The 26,066-nt window shown below is 41.0% G+C and overlaps 2 protein-coding genes across 2 annotated transcripts; one reads left to right on the forward strand and one right to left on the reverse strand.

Moving 5' to 3' along the window:
* Window positions 1-333: 333 nt before the first annotated feature.
* LOC133880114 (putative lipid-binding protein At4g00165) lies at window positions 334-879 on the forward strand. The gene has a single exon (XM_062318995.1). It carries the CDS (start codon window positions 390-392, stop codon window positions 762-764), a length of 375 nt encoding a protein of 124 aa, XP_062174979.1. The 5' UTR covers window positions 334-389; the 3' UTR covers window positions 765-879.
* Window positions 880-1,323: 444 nt separating this feature from the next.
* On the reverse strand, window positions 1,324-2,058 carry LOC133880113 (14 kDa proline-rich protein DC2.15-like). The gene has a single exon (XM_062318994.1). The coding sequence runs from the start codon at window positions 1,964-1,966 to the stop codon at window positions 1,544-1,546; it is 423 nt and encodes a 140-aa protein (XP_062174978.1). The 5' UTR covers window positions 1,967-2,058; the 3' UTR covers window positions 1,324-1,543.
* Window positions 2,059-26,066: the final 24,008 nt, after the last annotated feature.

A 26,066-nucleotide genomic window follows, 5' to 3' on the forward strand; every position in this document is an offset into this window, starting at 1 on the left:
GTTTTATATGTTTATATTTTTGTAGAAAAGAGTGACATGTGTCAATATAATGATGTGACACACTAATGGAATCCGTTAAGTGTTTTGACAGAATTTGACTGCAATGATTGTTGAATTATTTTTTATACCGCATGGAGCGATTTGTAATTTAAGCTAACCATAAGAATTGATTTTATATTTATTTTTATTTTTTTAATAATTTCAAAGGTATTTTTGTGTGAAATATCACGGAAAATAATTTGCTATATAAAGTTTGGAGGCGTAAATAAAAATATAATGGTAGTTGATAATGGTATAGTATATATACTTTCTCCCTATATAATATATGTTGGACCTATCTCTATATATACCCTGGTGAATCCTACCTCTAGAATTTGTTGTAGGATAAGATGGGTTTTAGGGGTCATAAGGCCGCAGCAGCTTGCTTCTTCATCTTCCTTAACATCATATCTTTCACTCATGTTTCATCTGATGATGATCATAATCTTCCAAAAGCTTCTTCCTTGAAATGCCCGAAAGATACTCTAAAGTTTGGTGTTTGTGGGAGCTGGCTAGGACTGGTCACTGAGGTTATTGGGACGAAACCAAGCGAGGAATGCTGCACGCTGGTGAAAGGCCTTGCAGATCTTGAAGCTGCTTCGTGTTTATGCACCGCCATTAAGGCCAACGTGTTGGGAATTGTCAATCTCAAGCTGCCTGTTGCCATCACTTTGCTTCTTAATGCTTGCGGGAAGAAGGTCCCTCAAGGCTTTGTATGTGAATAGAACCTCAATCTTCTGCATGCCTCTTGTTCTCATTGAATTAAATAAAAAAAAATTATCTTTGTACAAGCCAAGCTAATTATATTAAATAAAAAAATTACATTTCTTTGGCTTTCAATTTGGTTCAGATTTGGCACAAACTGCTGGCATGATTTGGACTATATCAATTTATAGAGAGCAAATTAGGGGTTCTGGTTTTTTGGTCTTTAATTAATTTTTAATTTCTTTGAGGAGTATATGAAGTTTCTGCTAGTTTGTCTGATTTGCATTTCTTTCTAGATCCAAGTCTGGGTTTGATAAGAACCAAGAGAAAAAACTGTTGACAAGTAGGAATTTCCTATAACATAACAATTGCTTTCATATATCTCTTGACGATGTGGGATACTTTAACAAAATCAACTTTTTTTGTTTTTTTTTATTAATTTAAGCTTTTGAAAAATGTGACATCTTCAATCACTCTCATTTTAATTAAATATTATATGAAAATTAAATTTTAAATTTGTGAACTTTCAATTCTGATCTAAGATAATAAAACAAATAAAAAAGAAAAGAAAAAGAGGCATATTGAAAGCACCATATTCATCAAGAGAATTTTACATATAGAAAAAACACATATTTTATTGTTTCCCCCACAATGGCCTCTTTAATTTATTGCCACTAGAGTGTGGAAGGCCAAGTAGTTGAGAGTCCAATAAACCAATTGAAAGCCCAAATTAATGGGAAATGATGAAAATAATCAGATTATAAAAGGAAGCAAGTAGAAAAATGAGACTTCAACACCATTAAGCGCATTGGAAGCCTGTGGGAACATTCTTTCCACAGTAATTGAGCAGCAAGCTCAACGAGACAGGGACATTAAGATTGATGCCCAAAACATTGGCCCTGATGGCAGTACAAAGGCAAACAGCAGCTTCCACGTCAGCAAGCCCCTGGATGAGGCTGCAGCAGGGTGTCTTTGGTGGAGTTCCAACAACAAGGTGCACCAAATCATTCAACAGGTTGGCACACACCCCTAGCTTAAGGGTGTCCTTGGGGCAAGTGGTGGGCTTAGGCGCCGCTGGGGTCGGGTGTGGCTTTACCGGAGGATGTTTTGGAGTCTTTGGTGGCGGTGGTGGGCAAGGGACATATGTTGAAGTGACCATAGTGAAGAAGAGAAGGTTGAGAGAGACTAGAAAAGCTATGGTTGTAATAGCCTTAGAACCCATTTTCAGACAAACTTGCAGCCTTGCTAATTAGCTAGGGTATGAGATATGTGTTGTATAGGGATGTCTTTGGGGTGGTGTGGGATGTTGAAACGGGTTAGGGTTTATATAGATGGAGATTGTTGTTTACGGAATAAAATAACATGAAGAATTGGACAGCCTCGTGACTTGTGAGCAAATTGGATTGGATCAAAGGCCCTCCAGTACTAGCTGGCGGTGCAAGTTGGAGAATAGGCCATGTTTCTGAGTTTGGAGGATTCTGCATAGATATACTGACTGATTAGTTTGCATGAATTCAATGTAGCACAAAAAACAAAAATAAAGAACCTAGATCTTTTTAATTTCAGTACTTTTTACATTTTCTAAGAGTTCTTCATGATTAGTATATTTTTATATAAGTAATGCTATACACCAGACTTCTATTACATTTTGCTGAAGTTGCACTGTCAATTAGCTCTTGAATTTTTTTTTTGTTTTTTTGTTTTTTTTTTTAAAAGTGATTTGATTTTTCAAGAGTTGATTGGCCGTGCATAAGCAAAGCGAGATAAAAGTGAGCTACATAACATTTAACAATCATGCAAAATAGTATACTAGTATCCCACTATGCTGACGTGACAGTGTCAATTTATCTTTATTTTTTTTATTCAATGATTAAACTACAAATTGACCAACATATTGCCATATCAATATAGTAAAATCCGACCCATATAGCAAAAGTTTGAAAAGCATTCCCATAGAATTCGATATTCTCTCTTCCATTCCGTTAAGAGTAGGAAAGAACCTCCTGTAACCAATTTCCCATGTTCAATTAAAAAAAAAAAAAAGTTTTGTGCTTGAAGTTAAAATGTTTGTGAGAGTCAATTTCGTCGGTCTCTCGTTCCATCAACTTTACTAGAGTTTGTCATTGAGCATAAAGTCGTTCAAATAAATAAACTAAATTACTGCGATATCATAAAATGGTCAAAGCTAGATGTTTGTGCATGCTTTCACACAAGCACATATATTAAATCTTTTTTTTTGTCATCTTGGGATAAGTAATAGATAAGATTAATTCTAGCTAGTAATAAAATTAAAAGTAAATATATGATCCTCCAAAATGAAGCAAAGTGGCTTTAATTTATTATTCATTACTAGGTGACTCTTCTAAATGGCTAGCTATCTCTAATAGTTATTTCCATTTTTTTTTTATGAAAATGAAATACTTTAATGACTCGATCTAATAATGCAAATGCTACAACGGAAGTACATAAAAACAATATAATCTATTTGCGAAACTAGCTTTAACTAAGTGCTGCATCATGTTTAGATTGAGTCCTATCCTGGCCTATTTGTATTGCGTCAACCATACTTGCCGAATAAGAGCCCATAACTTTCGATATATAAATATGAGTTTCCCTTACAAAAACAAAAATAATAATAATTATATTACCTCAAGGGCGGAGCAAAGCCTATGAGGCCCATTGTAGCTTATTTTAATTTAGTTATGCTCTGTCCAGTAGTAGGTTGGGAATTGTACCCCCACGGTATAGCAAAGGTATATTGAAAATTTCAATACACTGGGTTAGCTAAAGTTTAATTGGTATCATTGTATATATGATATGACCCTATTGTTTTTGAGTCTTGCATGTGGATGTAGATACATTGTCGAATTACGTAAATTCTTTATATGATATTTTCTCTTCCTTTCATATATATGTACTTTTCACTAAATTGCGTAGTATCAACCATCCTGGACAGACATAACCATATTAAAACAATCTGATCATCTATAGATTTGTTTTGAATATTTTTCAGTCTTTAGACAAATTATAAAGTAGAAGGAAAGATGTGGGAGTCCATCTTTCAAGTAACTAATTATAAAGTAGAAGGAAATTAAAGATTTTTCAATATTTCAAGTAACTAATTAGAAAAAGTTTTGAAATTAATTTCACGATATCTTAATTTTGATCCTAATTGTTAGGGAAATTTGTATAAATTAAAAAAGAGAGCTTCTGGTGACCCCGGACAAGCGCAGAGCCCAACGGCAATAACACGGAGAGTCCGGAGAGGAAAGGAGGAACAGTGAAACATTAAATGAAGGCATTAATGGGGAAATCACTTCATAAAAAAAGCAGTGGTCCAGCGGGTCAATGACAACCGCCGCCATACAGGAAAGCACGAACTGCGGCGTGAGATGACCATTTGGGACGGCCGAAGGGCATTAATGAGGAAAAGATAAGCATCTCAGAGTAATAAATGGCCGTACGGACTAAGGAGAAAAGGGGGACAATAAAGAACAAACAAGGGAATAAAAAGAAAGAACAACATTTTTCCAGGTGATCCAATCTAAAAAGAAGATTTTCCATCCCTCATACTTTGAACCCATACTAATTTGATCGTCAGAGGGGAATTGGCCGGAAACCCCGCCGGTCCTTTTGTTTTGCAGGACTTGGAGAAAGTCGTTCCCAGGCTTTTGCTCTAATCGTTCGGAGTCCGGGGACCTCAGGAGTTGACACGTGTTACATTCGAAATTTGACCTCAACATTTTGGCGCCGTCTGTGGGAACGACGTGGTTGCGTGTTCCCGCCAATACAAGCGTGTTTAACACTTCTCATGGTGAGTACGCGGTTGACTCGAAGAAGTATGACTTAAGAGAATATGCGTGAAGAGGCGGGGCCCTCCCATGATCCCCAAGCAGAGATAGCCCGCCTGAATGAAAAGGTAGCGCGGCTCGAGAAGGAGTTGCAGGAACGAGATCGCACGGAACGGCAGGAAACTCAAGAAGAAGTGTCGCAGAGTGGCCAGAGGAACCTCAAGCGCGATGTTGGGCATCCGGAAGGAGTAGCGGGAGATGAGGGTGAGACTGATAGTGACGCTGAACTTGCTAACCTTGCGAAGAAGGGTGAAAAGGGGAAAAAGAAGTGGGTAGAAAAGTTGGCTAAATTAGAGCAGCAGTGCGATTATTTGATGGGTTCTGCTCAAGCGGGAGTGAAGGGAAAAGCTTTTATGACTGACAGCTTGTTTTCCACCGCTGTGTCCCCTTTTACTGAACATATCATGTCGTGCCAACTCCCAAGCAAGTTCAAGATGCCCGAAATACCGGTGTATACGGGGTTGGGGGACCCCATCGAGCACTTGGCAAGTTTCCGTGCGCATGTGGCGCTGCATGCCACGCCGGACGAAGTCGCATGTAGAGCTTTCCCCCTTACTTTGGAGGGGGGAGCCAGGGAGTGGTTCAGGACCCTGCCGCCCTGCTCGATCGCGAACTTCGAAAGCCTTGCTAGAAAGTTTGCGTCCCAGTTTATGGCTGGTATTGTCCGCAAAAAGCCTGCTCAGCAATTGATGACCATCAAGCAAGGCCTTCAGGAGTCATTAAGAAGTTATCTGCTCCGCTTCAATCAGGAGAGGTTGGCCGCCGAAAGCCAAAACGAGCAATTCATTCATTGTGCCATCTACCAGGGCATAAGAAAGGATGGCGCTCTTATGGCAGATTTGGCAAGAAGGCCGGCTGAGAGATTGCAGGATTTTTATGATCGTGCGGAGGAATTTGTGAACCAGGAAGAAACCCTTCGGGCATTCCGAGAGACGGAGGAAGCTACGAAAGGTGGTTCCGGGGATAGAGGAAGATCGAAGCAGGGAACTGTTCCAGTAAGGAAGGAGTTCACTCAGCGCAAGCCTGTCAAGAGAGTCAAAAATTACAGCTGGACGCCTGTTAATGCCCCAGCTAGAGAAATCCTTATGGAGATCAGAAAAGACCCGAATTACAAGGATCCGTCCCCGATAAAGGGCCGGCCGCATCCCCGCAATCGCCACAAATATTGTCACTATCATGACTCCTTCGGCCACTGGACCAATACATGAGTTGCCTTGAAAGAAATGATCGAGAAGTACATAGCTGATGGCAAATTGACACGTTTTTTGGGAAAGCGTGAGGACTTGACGGCAAGATTTCCGCCGAATAGGCCAGCTGGGGGTCAAGGTTCGGGCGGCCGGGATGCACATCTGGCACGTCCCCCATACCGCTACGAGAGGAGGCCGGCTCGACAACCTGACAGAGATTTCCAGGCAGAGAGGGCGCGTCAGCGAGAGCGGAGTAGAAGCCGTAGTCGGCACGAGGGGCCGAGCGATTTTCCAGAAATTCAGACTATAGCTGGAGGCTTTGGAGGAGGGGGCGAGACTTATTCGGCCCGAAAATCGTATGCCCGAGAGATGAGGGAGGTGTCCATTTATTCGGTTGCAAGACCGTTGAAAATAGCCAAGCGTGAGAAGCTGACCATCGCTTTCTCGGACGAGGACTATGAAGGGGTGTACATGCCCCACTCTGATGCCCTGGTGGTGACCATGGTGATAGCGAATCATAGGATACACCGGGTCTTGGTGGACAATGGCAGCTCTGCCGATATCCTATACAAATCAGCTTCGATTTGATGAAGATTAGCAGGGATAAAGTTTTCACCTTCCGCTTCCCTTTGGTAGGGTTTACCGGGGAGCAGGTAATGCCCTTGGGATCGATTGAATTGCAAGTTACCGTGGGGAGTCCCCCCACCCAGAAGACAATTCCGGTCAAGTTCCTTATAGTCGACCTACCGTCGGCTTACAACGCAATCTTTGGGAGGACGGTTCAGGCCGAGCTAAAAGCGGTAACTTCGATACCTCACCTTTGTATGAAGTTCCCGACGGACGATGGAGTATGAGTGGTCCGGGGAGAGCAGAAGGTGGCTCGCAAATGTTATAACATCTCCTTGGGAAACCATTCCAGAGATGCGCGCCCCAGTGTGGGGGCAAGCCCTTCTAGAGATGCACGCCCCGATGTGGGGGCAGGCTCTTCAAGTAAATAGCAATTACAGATGAGGAGTCCGACCGGCGACTTGGAGGATGTAACGGTCGGGCCCCAAAACCGGAAGCTCCGGATTGGAGCGCAGCTCCCGGAGGCGGAAAAGAAGAAGCTGGTGGGGTTTTTGCATGACCATGTTGATATCTTCGCTTGGGAACATAATGAAATGCCAGGAATAGACCCCTCAGTTATCGAGCATCGACTAAACATCGACCGGAACTACAGACCCGTGAAGCAGCGGAGGAGAACTTTTGCGCCTGAGTGCAACCAGGCGATTACAGCCGAGGTGTGCAAACTGCTCGAAGCCGGTTTCATTCGAGAAGCTGATTATCCGGAATGGTTGGCCAACGTGGTCCTAGTGAAGAAAGCGAATGGAAAGTGGAGGATGTGCGTAGACTTTACGGACCTCAATAAGGCTTGTCCTAAAGATTGCTTTCCCCTTCCCCGGATTGATCAGCTAGTAGACTCGACGGCGGGACATGAAGTGTTGAGCTTTATGGATGCTTTCTCCGGTTACAATCAGATACGGATGGCGGAGTCTGACCAGGAAAAAACCTCTTTCACTACTGATCGGGGATTATATTGCTACAAAGTAATGCTGTTCGGACTAAAGAATGCTGGGGCCACTTATCAGAGGCTTGTGAATAAAATGTTCGAGGCCCAGATCGGGCGGAACATGGAAGTGTATGTAGATGACATGCTGGTTAACAGCTTGACCTCGGGTAATCATGTCGCGGACCTGGCGGAGACGTTTGATACGCTACGCAAATACCACATGAAATTGAACCCGCAGAAGTGCGCATTTGGTGTTGATTCCGGAAAATTCCTAGGATTTATGGTGTCGCAGAGGGGAATCGAGGCGAATCCTGACAAGGTGAGGGCAATTCTGGAAATGCCGTCCCCCCGGACGACAAAACAGCTACAACGGTTGACAGGAAGGTTAGCGGCATTGAATCGCTTTGTTTCCCGATCTTCGGATAAATGTCTACCTTTCTTTAAGGTCCTGAAAAAAGCCTTCAGCTGGACGGAAGAATGTGAGCAAGCCTTCGAGGAATTGAAAGCATACTTGGTTAATCCCCCGCTCCTGAGTTGCCCGATGGAAGGAGAGATCCTCTACTTGTATCTCGCGGTTTCACAGACTGCAGTCAGCTCAGTGCTAGTAAGAGAGGAGTCCGGCATGCAGAGGCCGGTATATTTCACTAGTAAGGTTCTGCATGGTGCGGAGGAACGATACCCCCGCATAGAAAAGTTGGCATACGCTCTTGTAATCTCGGCACGAAGGTTAATGCCCTACTTCCAAGCACACGTTGTTCGGGTATTAACAGAATATCCCCTCCGAAAAATATTGCAGAAACCGGATTTATCAGGAAGATTGGTCAATTGGGCAATTGAATTGGGGCAATATGATATTGAATACCACCCCCGGACAGCAGTGAAGGGACAGGCTCTGGCAGATTTTGTAGTAGAGATGAATGAGGCGCCAGAAGTGGAGGAGTTACCAAAGGACTCAACCTGGACGGCCTGTGTAGACGGCTCGTCGGCAGCGGGGAGATGTGGAGCCGGGATAGTTTTCCGGGGTCCCAATCGAGAAGAATTTCGGTATGCCCTCAAATTTGGATTTCCCGCAACCAACAATGAAGCTGAATACGAGGCCGTCCTCTCGGCCATGGAGATTGCCCGGGAGATTGGAATAACGAATTTAGAGATCCGAAGTGACTCGCGTGTGGTAGTTGAACAAGTGAACGGGAGCTATGCTGCCCAAGGGGCGAAGATGCTGCAGTACTTAAACAAGGTACGCCAATTCCACCATTACTTTGATAAGATTATTCTAACCAAAGTCCCTAGGGAAGAAAATGGCATGGCGGATGCCCTTTTGCGTATTGGCTTGGGTACAGACCCGGCAGTGACCGTAAGAGGCTACAAGATTTTGGTTAAAGCCTCCCCAACGATATCGGCAGATGCAGAAGTGATGCAGTTGAAGGTCGTCCGGAATTCGGCTCGTTATGTTCTGGTCAGAGGGGTACTTTATAGACGAGGGTACTCCCTGCCCCTACTGAAGTGCTTGCCGAATGAAGATGCGAACTATGTCTTGAGAGAAGTACATCATGGTGTGTGTGGAAACCATTCAGGAGCGAAGGCGTTGGCGAACAAAGTTGTGAGGGCAGGATATTATTGGCCGACAATGATCAAAGACGCGAAGGAGATGGTGAAAGCGTGTGATACATGCCAGAGATTCACCTGTTTGTCGAACAGCCCCCCGGAATATCTTCATTCAATTACCTCGCCGTGGCCGTTTGCAAAATGGGGAGTTGACATCGTCGGACCCATGCCGCTGGGCAAGGGAAATCAAAAATTCATTGTGGTTGCGGTCGACTACTTCACCAAGTGGGCCGAGGCTGAGGCGTTAGCCGCAATAACCACGGAAAATGTTATAAAGTTCCTCTGGAAGTCTGTGATATGCAGATTCGGTATCCCGTACGCCATGGTGACCGATAATGGAAAGTAATTTGATTGTGATCGCTTCCGAGAATGGTGTGCCGAGCTGGGCATAAGAAAAAGCTTCTCGACCCCCGTGTTCCCCAAATCTAATGGCCAAGTTGAGGCCACCAACAAGACGCTGGTCCAAATATTAAAGAAGAAGCTCGGCCCCAAGAAAGGAGCTTGGGTCGAATATCTCCCCGAAGTGCTCTGGTCCTATCGAACTACTGTCAAAACTGCTACAGGGGAAACCCCCTTCGATCTAACTTACGGAATGGAAGCAGTACTCCCTGTGGAAGTAGGGTCACCAAGCTTTAGGGTGGCCCACTATAATCCGAGGTTGAACGAAGAGGGGATAAATCTGCAACTGGATTTGTTGCAGGAAAGGCGCGAAGATGCCCGTGTAGCGTCCGCAGCATATCAAAGCCGAGTAGCAAAGTATTATGATAAGAAGGTGAAGCCTCGGTCGTTCGGGGTTGGTGACTGGGTCCTACGAAAGGTGAACCTAATGACTAAAGAGCCGACTGATGGGAAACTGGGCCCAAAATGGGAGGGGCCGTATCGAATAGTCAGTTCCAGCAAAAATAGGGCCTACCGCCTGACCACAGGACAAGGAAAAACAGTGCCGAGGGCTTGGAATGTAGATCATCTTAAAAAGTATTATTTTTGAAATTATACATCCTTGTAAAGTAATTATTCTATTTCTGCAACAATGAAGGCAATCATGTCCGATCTCGGACTTGGCCCCCCCTGGGTTTCGGACAGGGGGGTGGAGAGGAACCCGCCCTTAATAGGGAAAAAACGGGAGGATGTCCGATCTCGGACTTGGCCACCCCCCCCTGGGTTTCGGACAGGGGGTGGAGAGGAACCCGCCCTTAATAGGGGAAAAACGGGAGGATGTCCGATCTCGGACTTGGCCCCCCCCCCTGGGTTTCGGACAGGGGGGTGGAGAGGAACCCGCCCTTAATAGGGGAAAACGGGAGGATGTCCGATCTCGGACTTGGCCCCCCCCTGGGTTTTGGACAGGGGGGTGGAGAGGAACCCGCCCTTAATAGGGGAAAAACGGGAGGATGTCCGATCTCGGACTTGGCCCCCCCTGGGTTTCGGACAGGGGGGTAGAGAGGAACCCGCCCTTAATAGGAGAAAACGGGAGGATGTCCGATCTCGGACTTGGCCCCCCCTGGGTTTCGGACAAGAGGCTGGAAAGGGCTTAGCGGCCTAATTACAACCTCTTACTTTCCATAGAGTGAACTCACCTCTCTGCAATACAAAATCCCTCCATTCCCTTCCACCGGGAACGCAAGGATTTAGGGGGGCAGGGAGAGGGAGAGCTAAGGGTTGAGCTAGGTAACCCCACAAGCACTACACTTTTGTTTGGTTGCGACAGTTACAGGTAAAAGTAAGTGCTCAAGAATAACAGAAGAATAACCTTGAAAGGGAATATTTTGAGACAGAAAAAGAACATGCTTATTGACAAAATATACAGTTACATATTGCAAAATATTTTAGCTGGTGAGCATGAAGGCAGGCCTTGTGCGGTAACCGGTCATCGGCCTCGAGCCTTTGAATAGTTGGGTTCCCGTCTGCCCGGCGCCGTGCCCAATGCAAAGTTGGAGAGTGGCGGGGAAGTCGGACGATGGGGTCCACTCGACGCCATGGCCGACGACGAGAGGAACTCGTAACAAGGACCGGCGACTCCCAACCGGGCATGACGAGCAGTGGAATATCTCCGGCATAAAGCCGGAGATCGCGCCTCCCTTGCTCGATAAAGCCGAAGATCACACCTCCAGGTGGGTCAAGGTGCTTGAATTGGGGACCAAAGCGTGAAAATGAGGCGCTCTTATCCCCGGGTCTAAGTGCTGGAATCGCAAGGGCATCACGACCCAGACCAGAGAAAGCAAGTATTGGAATTTGAAATGAAAATATAATGGTTAGGGGAGGTCTGGAAACACATATATATACACGCTTGAAGTTGTTTAATGCTCTCGTGATCCTTGCAAGGGCAGGTGCACCTAACTCTAAAAAAGCTGAATTGGGAGTGAATTCGGGCCAGTAGCCATTAACGGAGCAAGGTCAGAGGAGATGGGTATTAATGGCAGCAATAAATAAGGCATACGGATCCCCTTTCATTGAAAAATGATAAAGCAAAATAATACATCAATGTTTTCAAAAAAGAAGAGAGAGGGGGGAGAGTCATCATTGGTCGCCGGGTGCGCAGCTAGAGGAAGGAGCCCCTTCTCCCCCTCTCTCCGGAGACTGCGCGGCCCCGGACGTAGAGGAAGTGGACCCTGACTCTGAATCCCCTGCGGGAGCAGGTTCGGGGGCTTTTGGACTCCAGTCGGTTACGTGAGGGAACTGGTCAACTCCTAGCCTAGCCATGGTCTCCAAGGCCTCGTCCGGTATCTGGATGGTGCTGATGTCGAGATCCTTGAAGGATTCGTCACCGGCAGGGGCGCTGGCGACACCTCTGTAGTACTCGAAGCCCCAATTGAAGCCCACGGCCCATGTAGCATCTCGGAGCTCCAGAACCCTCGAGAGCTCCCTCGTCAGCTCAACCACTTGGAGATGAAGCTCTTCAATTCTTTCCACTGCTTCTCTCCTATCCTCAAACGCGCTGATCTGAAGGTCGATAGCTTATTTTTTGTCAGCAAGGGCATGTTCGAGGTCCGAATTGACCCGGTCTCTGGCAGTGAGTGCTATACCCTTCTCGGACAACACTTGATCCCTTTCCCCGGCGAGCTTCTCTTTGTCTAGCAAGGCTTGGTCTTTGGCCGCCAGGGTTGATTGAAGTTTGGATTTCAAGGCCGAATTCTCGGCCTGCAGGGACTGGATGGCCGCCCGCAAAGAGCCGGAAGACTGAAGCTCGACCACTAGTGTAGCCTCGAGTTTGGCCTTCTCGGAGAGTGCATCCTTTAGCCGAGCTTGGGCTGCGGATAAGTTGCTCTCTAGGGCCCCCATGTCGCTGACCATCCTTTCGCAGCTGTCCAGGGTGGTCTGTAGTGTGCTTCCTCGGAGCTCGGACAGTTTCTGAAATCTCAGCCGGTGCTTTTCGGACTCGGCCAAAGCCCTCCTTTGCCCCCTGGACTCCTCTTCCAACTCCTTCACGCGAGCCTCCAACGACCGAACGGATTCCCGTTGGTCTTGCTCGGTATCGCGAATGCTCCTCCAGGAGGTTGCAACGTCCACGGCGAACTAAACAAAAATAAGGCGTCAGCAAGTGAGTGGGAGTGGCAGACAATTTCAACCCAAGTAAAGATTGTCGGAACCACATACCTGAAGGATCTTTCTGGTAAGCTGTTCGGCGTAGCTTTCCACTGGGAGCTGTCCGAATAGGGGACTGTAGTCCGGAGAGACCAGGGAGCTTAGAGCTTCCAAGGGACATCCCGCCAGTCCCTCGGTTCGGAAGTCCTGCCGTCGCCCGGCAGCCGCAGGGGCGTCCGGAAGCACGGAGGTTGAAGCTTGGGGGACCACGTGGACCGGAGTCGGGACCGGGGACTCGGGCCTGGAGGATGAAGCAAATATCGGCAAACCCCGTTCGAGTGCCTCCCTTTCGGAGGCCACTTCTTCTTGTAACTTATTGAACTCCTGAGAAAAAGTGTATGGCTCTTCCCTCAGTGGCGGATGGATTGGTGACCCACTAGGAGGAACTTCGCCCCCCACGACGACCTCAACTCCGGGGGTCGGTTCGGCCTCCGGACAGGCAACGGGATCGGCTAGAGGGGATTCCGGCGCAGTGGGCGCAGGAAGGGACATAGCGGTCGGAGGGTTCGGGCCGCTCGGGGGAGCGTAAATCTTGGCCATAGCTAGAATCCGGCCGACCATGAACCCACTGTCCCGTTGGGCTCGAGGTTTTTTGGACTGGGGGCCCTCATCGGCCCCCGTAGCGACCCTCTTCCCTTTCTGCTGAAGTAAGGGCACCTCATGTTGCGTAACCGAGCCCACTGCAGGCCGTGAGGGAAGGTTGGAATCAGTCGGAGAAACGGCAGAGCGCTCAGCCACTTCGATGGGAGCAGCAGCAGTGGCCACCTCTTCGACGGTGTCCTCGAAGGAAATGGGGGGCGAGCGAGCGCTTAAGCCAAGGGAAGAGGGACCCGTCCAGGGGTCTCGGGGAAGGATCTTTACGGCCGGGGAAGAATTCCCCTCCTCTTCCTCGGACACGGCCTCGGCTACTTCGTCAATCTCCCTCATAATGGAGTCATCGGAGCCGATTGATGAGTCAGAAGTCAGCCTGTCCGGGAGGACCTCAGGGCCCCGGGAAGCCGGGACCTGTGTTTGTTGAGCCTTTGAGGCGCGTGTTCTCCGGGGAGACTGAACGGCCTGCCGCCCAGGCGTACTCCCTTTGTGGGCGACCTTCCTCGGAACCTTACCCAAAATGGGCCTACTAGTCGTTACGGACCATCCGGTGATCGGGGTCCCCCGCTTGTCCAAGATCACTTTTTGCTCCGGGATCCGGTACCCGAAGCACTCGTTCAGGCTCTGAACTGAAACGAGATTTTCGTAGTCGATCGACAACTAGGCCGCCCTAGCCGAAAAGGAGAGCATGGTGTTGACCTCTTTGACCTTGGCTATGCTCAGTGTGGGTAAGATCCGTAGGTCGTCGACCAATGGCCTCCATTCTCTGGGCACTCGTTCGGAGTCCGGAATGACTGACTGGGAAGGGCATTCCCATTCCCCGGAGACCTGGAAGAACTGCTCTCTCCAACCTTTGTTATTCCCGTACTTGCGCTGATCCAGGTAAATGAATATCAGATCCTGGCGCACCCGCAATTCGACGGCCCCATCCTTAGTAGATGGACGGTATATGCTGAAGAACTGAGCGGCATCCATCTCAGTTCTGAGGACCAGCTGCCATAGGATAGACGACGCCACTACGTACCTCCAGCCGTTCGGCGCTATCTGACTGGGGGCTACCCCAAGGAACGCACACACCTCGCGAACGATCTTCGGAAACGGAAGCCGTACGCCTGCCATGAGCATGCGCTCTGTCAGGGTGACCTTGCCGCCGACTATTCCCAGCGATCCGGGCTCTTGGAAGAAGACGTTGACGGATGGGCCGATGTCGTAGGCCCTCCGGAGGGCCGACTCGTGATTCGCCAGCCAAGTCGACTCCAACCGGTCTTCCGGCGGCACCAAGCGAACGGCCCCGGGTCTGGTAATCGGAGGTGGGACGATGGCCAAAGGAACTGGTTAACCGGAAGTGGCCGCGTGGCCCCTAATCGTTGAATCTCCTCTGCGAGTGATAGTCATTTGGTGATCGAAAGAACTAATGGAGAAATGGAGCTAAAGGAGAAGACAAAAACAGGGTAAATGATGGAAAGGATGATCGGAGTCGATGTCAACAGGAGATATTTATAATAAGGCCGACAGCCTCTGGAAGGTGAGAGGACGCGACTGTCTGACTGATGGCGGCGGGCGTCCATACTGTCAGCACGGTAACCGAAAAGGTGCACTTCAGTCATCGAATAATTACTTATTTTAGGAGCCTCACGCTTAAAGGCTGAGCACCATTAACCAGCACGAAAGCATCCCAACGGCCGCCCGTTTAAGACGATCGAAATTCACCCATGGTAGACGGGATATAGGTATCAGCTCTAAAGCGGGGCCGTGGACAGACACGTCGTTTCCCCATACCAAGGGGGAATAGATACGACACCCACAAGTAATTGGGATGTCCGAGACCCACTACCTGAAATTGCGACACTAAGAACTTCATTCTCAAAACCCAAGCGTCAAAGACAGATCGATGTAGGGTCCGGCCTCTCGGGATTCGGTGGGCATCGCCAGAATTCCCGTCTCCTTATGGAAAAGGAGAGAGAATTCGGGGGGTAATTGTTAGGGAAATTTGTATAAATTAAAAAAGAGAGCTTCTGGTGACCCCGGACAAGCCCAGAGCCCAACGGCAATAACACGGAGAGTCTGGAGAGGAAAGGAGGAACAGTGAAACATTAAATGAAGGCATTAATGGGGAAATCACTTCATAAAAAAAGCAGTGGTCCAGCGGGTCAATGACAACCGCCGCCATACAGGAAAGCATGAACTGCGGCGTGAGATGACCATTTGGGACGGCTGAAGGGCATTAATGAGGAAAAGATAAGCATCTCAGAGTAATAAATGGCCGTACGGACTAAGGAGAAAAGGGGGACAATAAAGAACAAACAAGGGAATAAAAAGAAAGAACAACAACATTTTTCCAGGTGATCCAATCTAAAAAGAAGATTTTCCATCCCTCATACTTTGAGCCCATACTAATTTGATCGTCGGAGGGGATTTGGCCGGAAACCCTGCCGGTCCTTTTGTTTTGCGGGACTTGGAGAAAGTCGTTCCCAGGCTTTTGCTCTAATCGTTCGGAGTCCGGGGACCTCAGGAGCTGACACGTGTTACATTCGAAATTTGACCTCAACACTAATTATCCATCAAATGGGGATTTTAGCCTTAGTACAGAAAGTAAGATACAAATGGAGTCATCCTAATTCCCTGAGTAATCAAAAATACCTAAAAAGTCTTGACCTAATTAGCCCCTATGTCCTAAATGACACTAGGTCGAATTTGGTGTGAATTATTCTTCCTTTTCTTTTATTATTTTTTTTCTTAAAAATTCCTATGGTACTAATTGAGTAGCACAATTGCTCATGATCCAGGCTGTGTTTCCGTGTCCCAATTGATAAACTAGTATTTTCTTTTCTTTTATTTTTTTGTCCATTTCTTGTGTCGTTGTGGTTTATATAGATGGAGATTGTTGTTTAGGGAATAAAATAACATGAAGAATTGGACAGCCTTGTGACTTTTGAGCAAATTGGATTGGATCAAAGGCCTTCCAGTACTAGCTGGCGGTGCAACTTGGAGAATAGGCCAGCCATGTTTCCGAGTTTGGAGGGTTCTGCATAGATCTGCTGATTGATTAGTTTGCATGAATTCAATCAATCACCAAAAACAAAAATAAACAACCTAGATCTTTTTAATTTCAATAGTACTTTTTACATTTTCTAAGAGTACTTCATGATTAATATATTTTTATATAAGTAATACTATACACCACACTTTTATTACATTTTGCTGATGTTGAATTGTTAATTAGCTATTGAAACTTTTTTTTTTGTTGTTGTTTTTTGCTATTTTAAAAAAGTGGTTTGATTTTTCAAGAGCTGATTAATCGTGTATAAGCAACGTGAGATAAACGTGAGCTACATAACATTTAGTAATCATACAAAATACTATAGTAATATTACACTATGCTGACGTGACAGTATCAATCTACCTTGATTTTTTTTATTCAATGATTAATCTACAAATTGACCAACATATTGCCATATCAATATAGTAAAATCCGACCTATATGGCAAAAGTTTGTAAAGCATTCCCATAAGATTCGATATTCTCTCTTCCATCCTGTTAAGAGTGGGAAAGACCCTCCTGTAACCTATTTCCCACGTTCAATTAAAAAAAAAAAAAGGTTTTGTGCATGAAGTTAAAATGTTTGTGAGAGTCAATTTCGTCGGTCTCTTGTTTCATCAACTTTACAAGAATTTGTCATTGGGCGTAAAGTTAAAATAAATAAACCAAATTACTATGATATCATAAAATGGTCAAAGATGTTTGTGCATGCTTTCACACAAGCACATATATTAAATCTTCTTTTCTTTTCTTTTTTGTCATTTTGGGATAAGTAATAGATAAGATTAATTCTAGTAATAAAATTAAAAGTAAATATATGATCCTCCAAAATGAAGCAAAGTGGCTTTAATTTATTATTCATTAATTGCTAGGTGAGTATTCTACAATGTCTAGCTATCTCTAATAGTTATTTTCATTTTTTTTTTATGAAAAGGAAATACTTCAATGACTCGATCTAATAATGCAAATGCTACAACGGAAGTACATAAAAACAATATAATCTATTTGCGAAACTGGCTTTAACTAAGTGCTGCATCATGTTTGGATTGAGTCCTACCCTTACCTATCTGTATTGCGTCAACTATACTTGTCGAATAAAAGCCCATAATTTTCTACATATAAATATGAGTTTCCGTTCAAAAATAATAATAATAATAATAATTATTATTATTATTATAATACCTCAAGGGCGGAGCAGAGCCTATGAGGCCCATTGTAGCTTATTTTAATTTAGTTATGCTCGGTCGAATAATAGGTTGGAAATTGTACCCCCGCGGTATAGCAAGGGTATATTGAAAATTTTCAATACACCGGGTTAGCAATAGTTTAATTGGTATCATTGTATATATGATATGACCCTATTGTTTTTGAGTCTTGCATGTGGATGTAAATATACTGTCGAACCATGTAAATTCTTTATATAATAGTTTCTCTTCCTTTTATCTATACTTTTCACTAAATTGCATAGTATCAACCATCCCGGACATAACCATATTAAAACAATTTGATCGTCTATAGATTTGTTTTGAATATTTTTCAGTATTTAGACAAATTATAAAGTAGAAGGAAAGATGTGGGAGACCATCTTTCAAGTAACTAATTATAAAGTAGAAGGAAATTAAAGATTTTTCAGTATTTCAAGTAACTAATGAGAAGAAGTTTTGAAATTAATTTCACGATATCTTAATTTTGATCCTAATTATCCATCAAATGGAGATTTTAGCCTTAGTACAAAAAGTAAGATACAAATGGAGTCATCCTAATTCCCTGAGTAATCAAAAATACCTAAAAAGTCTTGACCTAATTAGCCCCTATGTCCTAAATGACACTAGGTCGAACTTGGTGTGAATTATTCTTCCTTTTCTTTTATTATTTTTTTCTTAAAAATTCCTATGGTACTAATTGAGTAGCACAATTGCTCATGATCCAGGCTGTGTTTCCGTGTCCCAATTGATAAACTAGTATTTTCTTTTCTTTTATTTTTTTGTCCATTTCTTGTGTCGTTGTGGTTTATATAGATGGAGATTGTTGTTTAGGGAATAAAATAACATGAAGAATTGGACAGCCTTGTGACTTTTGAGCAAATTGGATTGGATCAAAGGCCTTCCAGTACTAGCTGGCGGTGCAACTTGGAGAATAGGCCAGCCATGTTTCCGAGTTTGGAGAATTCTGCATAGATCTACTGATCGATTGATTAGTTTGCATGAATTCAATCTAGCACCAAAAACAAAAATAAACAACCTAGATCTTTTTAATTTCAATACCTTTTACATTTTCTAAGAGTACATACTTCATGATTAGTATATTTTGATATAAGTAATGCTATACATACACCATACCACACTTTTATTTCATTTTGCTGATGTTGCATTGTCAATCAGACCTTGAATCTTTTTTTTCTTTTTCTTTTTTTTTAAAAAAAAAAAAAAAAAGGGGGTTTGATATTTCAAGAGTTGGTTATATATATATATTAACAATGACCGTGATTCAAGGGCTACTAGACCTTGTCATGTTAGCTTTGTAGGATATTTATAGAATATATGTTTGTGTGGTATGCAGCATTAATACTCATCTCAAAGTTCTTCATTATTATATTTTTATACAAGTAATGCTATATATACCATACTGTAATTTATCTTACTTTGTTGATGTTGCATTCTCAATCAGCCTTTACATTTTTTTTCTTTTCTTTTTTTAAAGAAAAAATGACATTTTTGTAATGCCACGTAAATTATCAAAGTGAGATAAAAGTGTAATATTTATCATTGAGTAATTAATAATATATATCACACCAATATTCCACAAGTACTATGCTATGCGAGTCCGCGACAATGTCAATCCACTCTTGTTTTTTTTTTTTGTTTTTTTGTTCTTTTCTTTTCTTTTCGACAACGGCTGTTTTAAAAGTGTATTAACACTACCACATTAGCATAGTAAAATAATGATAAAATATTAATGCGATATATAGCGTTTCTCTATTTATATACTTAAGGCATGACAGCAAGTTAGTGAGAGTCAATTTCTTTGGTCTGCAGCTTCTTCCATCAACTTTACTTGAATTTGTCATTTGGCTTGAAGTCAAACAAACCCAATTATATCATAAAATGGTTGTGCTTTCACACACACATCTCTAATCGTACGTCCAAAAAAAAGTAAAGTGGCTTTAATTTATTATTCATTACTAGGTGATCAGTATTCTAAATGGCCAGCTAACTCTAATAGTTATTTCCACTTTTATTTATGGAAAGGAAACACCCAATGACTCTAATAATGTAAACACTTCAATGCAATGGAAGTACATAAAAACAAAATAATCTATAAGAGATTGTTGCTCATATTCTGAATGAGTTAGTAATACTGACCTTTAGTACAAAGATCGACCTCAAGGGCGGAGTAGAGCCTACATTGGGCCCGCTGCAGCTTATTTTTCATTTTGTTATGCCACGTGGAACAATAGGTTAGGAACCACCCCCTAAGTATGGCAAGGGTATATTGGGAAATTTAATATACCGGGTTAGGGTTTAACTGGTATTAGCATACATATGATGTAACACTACAAAAAACTCTACAATTGGCCGCGTGTCTACAGTACCTGTTACTGTAGACACGCGTCCAATTAGCCACGTGTATACAGTACACATGGCCAATTGTTTTTATCAAATATATATTAATAAAAACAAATTTTATTAAATTTTGTATATGGCCGCGTGTATTTCTTACACGTGTCCAATACACGTGGCTAATAGTTTTTATTAAATATATATAATATATATATACAGAATTTCTGAATATATGTTATATATATATATATATTAATATATGTATATATACGTATAATATAACTGAAAAAAAAAAAAAAAAAAAAAAAAACGTTAAATAAACGTTCTCTCTCTCTCTCTCTATTGCTCTCTCTCTCTCCTCGATCTGTATCGCTCTCTCTCTCTCTCTCTCACGGTGTGTTCTCTCTCTCTCTCTCTCTTTCTCTCTCTCTCTCTCTGTATCTCTCTCTCTCTCTCTCTGTCTCTCGCTCTCCCTCTCTCTCTCTGTCTCTCGCTCTCTCTCCTCTGTATCGCTCTCTCTCTCTCTCTCTCTCTCTCTCTCTCTCTCTATCTCTCGCTCTCTCTCTCGCTCTCTCTCTCTCTCTGTCTCTCTCTCTCTCTCTCGCTCTCTGTCTCTCGCTCTCTCTCTCTCTCTCTCTCTGTATCTCTCTCTCTGTCTCTCTCTCTGCATCTTTCTGTCTCTCGCTCTCTCTCTCTACTGAACTTGATCCTCTTTTTTTTTTTTTGTTTTTTCTTCCAGTTATTATATTTTTTTTCCTCTAAAAATAAAGAACTAAATTAAAAATACAATCAATTATTTAAAAAATAATTAAATACAGATTTAAATTAAATAAAAAATTATTTTTTAATTTTTTTTTTTTTAAAAAAATATTGCCACGTGTATAATAATACACGCGGCCAACAGTTGGCCACGTGTATTAAAATACGCGCGGCAAATTAGCCACGTGTATTTTAATACGCGCGGCCAACTATTGGCCGCGCGTATTTTAATACACGCGGCTAATTGCGCAGTTAGTCTCAACCGGGTTGGCCGCGTGTATTTACGTGGCGACTTGCACGCGGCCAACAATTCGCCACGTGTACAGTGACCGTACACGTGGCGAACTGTAAGTGGCGAAAAACAATTTTTTTTTGTAGTGTAACTCTATTGTTTTTGACATAATTAAAAATTAGTTGGTTGCTCTTGTGAATGCAGAGACATTGCCAAATGACGTATGTTCTATATGTACTATTTTTTCTTTATTTTTATCTTTACTTTTTCCTAAATTGCATAGTCTCAACATGATCCAACACGGAAAGTGTGGATAAAAAGAAAAGAATAATTGCGTCTTCAAGTCTATAAAAGTAACAAGCTACACATAGCTTAAAAAATAAAAGTATGGACACAAGTAAAACATGAGGTGACATGTATCATTAGTCTTAATTTCTTAAACCTTCGTTATCAGAGTTGTAAAGTTTTTTTCATCATAAGCTTTCTTTAAATAGAATATATAAATTAAAGCTCCAAAGGAGAAAATATAAAGATAATTCTGCAACTACTACTATTAATAATATTCTAACAGTGGATACTAAAACCTAATAAAGAAAAAATTTACTTATTACCACTAATCTTTTACCACTTTTACAATTATGCCCCTAAGTGTCAATGTAGTGTATTCATCTTTGGTTTTTTTGTTTTTTTTTTTTTTTGATTTCGACCCTCTAGTCCACGATAAATCAAACGGTTGACTAGTAAAATGTCCATTATACCCTTAAGATATTCATAAAATTACAAAAATACATTGATTTAATAATTAGAAAAAAATATCTTAAAAAAAAAAATCAAGTCTGACCCGCTAGGGGTCAAACGTGACCCACAGCGAGTCACGAACCTGACCACTGGGGATCACAAACTAGATCACATTTTTTCAACTTTCTTTTTTTAAAAAAAGAAAAAAAAAAAAAAAAAAAAAAAAGGAGGGTATTTTGAAAATTTTGCTTTTTCTGTTAGGATTTAACGTTAAATTTGGATGGGAGGGTTGAAATTGAAAGATTGATACACTAAATTGACACTTTTTAAAGTTTAAGAGTATAATTGCAGAAATGATAAAAGATCAAGAGTGGTAAGTGAAGTTTTTCTAACCTAATAAGCAACTAAATCACCTAATAAGAAAAATATTACCAAATCTTAAATCTTAATAGCAATAAAAATAAACTATAGATAGAAAATTCAAAATAACAGTAAATTCCTAATCTAAAATAAAAGATCAATAATTTTTTTTTTGTCAACCAAATATAGTTGACAATCAGCTGGGATAGTGACGAATCCAACAAATATATTCTTTTCTTTTATATTTCTATCGTATGAAACCGAACAAAAATCTCTTCAAATAACACTTTCCCAATGTGTTCACCGTTATTTTTCTTAATTCGGAAAACTCCAAAAATATGGGTAAATGTCATCCAACATCCCAAAAATCCCCAACATAATCATATTAAAACAACATGATCGTCTATAGTGTCATTATTTAAACAAATGAAGTTGGAAGAAAGATTTGGGAGTCTTCAAATTAATAAAAAGAAAAAATTCATGGGATCGATGTAAAAACACGAAATGGCTGCTCCCGGTCCATAGCATTTTTAACTATAGACTCAATTGGAGCTTGACATGTCATCGTTCGAAAACGGTTACTAACATATATATATGCTTAAGTTACAAGTAAGATATATTTTGCATATTTACCGCGTCCAGCTTTATTTATTTATTTATTTCTTAAAAAATTTAGTCAATTGAAATATCAAACATCATTTTAGTAATATAGGACCATATTTTCTTTTCTTTGCAAGGATTAAAATACCAAACATCATTTTAGTCAATTGAACATTGAAGAAAGAAACAGAAAAAATTGCCCACAAACCAAACCCTTCAAATGCACAATATGTCATCTTAATTCATACTCCACCAACACTTGAAAATATTAGCTCAGAAAAGAAAGAAACATGTACACATAATAGTAACACAAATACAACTATGCGACAAGAAGTGGAAATTAAGAACTCGGGTAATAACCAGTTACTGCAATTAACACATGTAATACATTTACGTGGCTAATTATTCGGAATTGTTTTTGTTGCCTCTTCCACTCTGGGGCTTGCAGCAGTTTTCTCCCTACTGCCGTCGCAAGGACAAGACCAGTTCCCACGAGCTTCGTGATTATGAGGGTAACATTAAAACCCCACGAGTTACGAGGATCCCACACATGATGCCCAGCATGAAAGTAACACCTTTTCATAGCAGATTCATCTCGGTGCAAAACTAGATACAAATTTAGCAAAGGGTTGATGGGTATTGTTGTATTTGTTACAAAGAATATTTCTTTTTAAAGGTCTTTAAAATATGTTAATGTTTAATAATATGGTTATGAGTTTTTTATAAAGAGAGTAGAAATGTTTTAACAAAAAAAAAATATTGTTAACCGTTGGTCATTAAGAAGGTTTACGTTTTTTTAGTATTCAAGAGTTTTCTTTTTAACCCTTTTTTTAACTGTTTGATCTTCAAGTCATAAGACTCGTAACTTTCATGACTTTTGTAACTTTGTTCTTCAAACGGTCAAACATTAAACATGCAGTCAAATTTTCATTTATGATATTTTTTTAATCATATTTTTTTTCCTTTTATATGTACATGCATGTAGCTTACCAAAAAGAAAAAAGAACACTATATACATTGTTGCAAAATGCTTGCATCAAGGCAGGAGGCCATATATTATATTATTAATTTTTTTACAAAGAAAAATATTTTTTGAAGTCCCCCGTCCACTTTAATCAAAGGATTGTTCTATTTGATCTTCATTCTTGAAAGTGTGTTCTTAGCAAAGATAGACGCTATAGTCTAATCCTGAGAGGTTGCATGTCAAAAGATCCGATCACATCGAGTTATATACTCCGGAAGGCACGAATCAACCTTTAAGGCCGGACAATGCTCTTGCGTGATTCTATAGCATTGTGAGATATTTATTTGCTTTAATTTTAATATCTTGTACTGCATTTATTTTTTTTATTATTATTTTGGATTAATATGGTCTAGTATCAATAATAATATTTTCAACCAATTATTTATTTAATTGTTAATTTTCAGATTAATTGGTATTATTTTATTTCAATAAAAATTTTGTGCACAATCCAAAATTATTTCCAACAAGATATGTATACTTTTGAAAGGTGTGGAAGGAAGAAGATGAGCCTTGTTGTCGGATTTCTCAGGTGTCATGGAGCTCAAGCCATTTCTTGATCAGGTCAGGTCTACAAGCTAGAAGCTATCCTCTTCTCTAAGGGTCAATCCACCTTATTTATTTTTAATTTGTTTGAACTCTTCTAGCGTGGGATCTTCGAAAATTTAAATTTAATTTGTAACAGTTCCCTAAACTGTAATGGAATTTAACAAGAAATATGGAAATGGAAAGAGATTTGAGAGGGAAAAGATGAACAATTGAAAGAGAAAATCAAGTAGTAATGATAATGGCAAATTCGAGATTGCCGGTCTCCAAAGTTCTAAGAACTCACAATCACAAATCACTCATGATATTCCTTTACAATTAGACTTATGGGCTTATATACACATAGCCCTACTTACAATTGGGATGGGCCAAGCCCATCCAGCCCATTACTAAACCCAGCCCATCTATTATTAATAGGACTATTACATAATATTTGTAGGTTCAAACCTGAATGCGCTTCTACCATATCTGATAGAAGAGAGATTATTCTGACAGTACTCGAGAATTTCATAAGATTTTGCATAAGATTTTATTTTTTTATTTTTTGTAGATAGATAAATTTTGCACAAGATTTTAGAAACTTTGTTAGAGTTCATTGTTACTTTTTAAACATTTGAGGTAAAAGTGAAAAAATAAATAAACTTTGAGGGGTTAAAATATATTTTTCTCAAAACAAATTTAAAGCTGATATGACATTATGTACATTAATAATGCAATGTAAAAAAAAAATTCATTACTTTATCATTTATTTTGTGTGATAAATGGTATGTCCTAAACTGTTAGATGTAAATATGGCTAGAATTTAACAATTTGAAAATCTTAAATTTAAAAAAAAATTGAGGGAATCTTAATCACAAATTTCGGTGCCCTGTGATGTTATTATTTACCCGTTAACATTTTTCCATTAACATTTAACAAAAATCTAACTATCACGCATGATTGTCAAATTGCACATAGGATGTATATATAGAGTATGCTACGTACAACCTTTTTATCCAGGGATGAAAATCATTTTCCTACCTAAAATTACTCATTCATATATCTTATATATACATTGGGGTGGAGCCAGCATTTGGAATTAGGAGGCCAAATTGAAAAAAAAAAATAAAAAAAATAGAAATGGCAAAACTAAAAAAATTATCAAGCCCCTTGGTAGCTCTCTCTCTCTCTCTCTCTCTCTCTCTCTCTCTATATATATATATATATATATATATATATATATGATGCACCTCCTAAATTAAGCCAAAAGGACAAAATTAAGCAAAAAATGGCATTCTGTCTTGGACATAATGTAGTGACTCCACCTAGCTCGATCCTGTATTATCTAAATGAAGGGATTTAGGGAGATTTGATCGATTATCGTATAGTAAGAGATTAGATAACCATAATTTAAGTGATAGGTTTGTATTTCAAATCACATATAAAGCTCTATAAATAGAGTATTTGTACTTAAATCAAATATCAAATAAAGTTCATTTCAAAAAAAAAAAAAAAGAAGATGTAGTCTATAAGGCTTAACGTACAGATGTAGGCCATATGTTGAACTACCTCAATCTTTCTCTCTTTCATATCTTTCCTTTATCTTTTTATGCTTCGTTTGTTTTGGCGTAAAATATTTTAGTATTTTTCGTTGTTTGGTGCAACCGAAAATAATGGTCTACAAAAATCATTTTTAGTTTGATCAAAAAAATCTTTTTAATTTTTGAAAAATAATTTACGGTTTAAAAACCATAAATCATTTTTTGAACTTCAACTCTTCATTCTTACACGCACGTTCTATATATATATATATATATATATGAGAAAAATATATTTTAGCCCTAACTTCCATCGTATTTTCATTTACATTTTCAAATTTCAAAAAATAACATTTTACATTATCACTGCGCGTAAAATTAAACATTTATATATTTTTCTATCTAGAATACCGTGAAATTTATTAAAAAAGTATCATTTATTAAAATAATTAAAAAAAAAAACCAAAAAAAAGGAGAAAACTGAAATTATCAAAAAGATGGGATGGCCCTTTCCATATTAGCCTCCTATTTTTTTTTTTTAAAAAAAAAAAATACAAAATCAGCCGATGGGAGTGGCTCCTAGGCCAT

The sequence above is a fragment of the Alnus glutinosa genome, chromosome 10, assembly GCF_958979055.1.
Source record: "Alnus glutinosa chromosome 10, dhAlnGlut1.1, whole genome shotgun sequence".
NCBI lineage: Eukaryota > Viridiplantae > Streptophyta > Magnoliopsida > Fagales > Betulaceae > Alnus > Alnus glutinosa.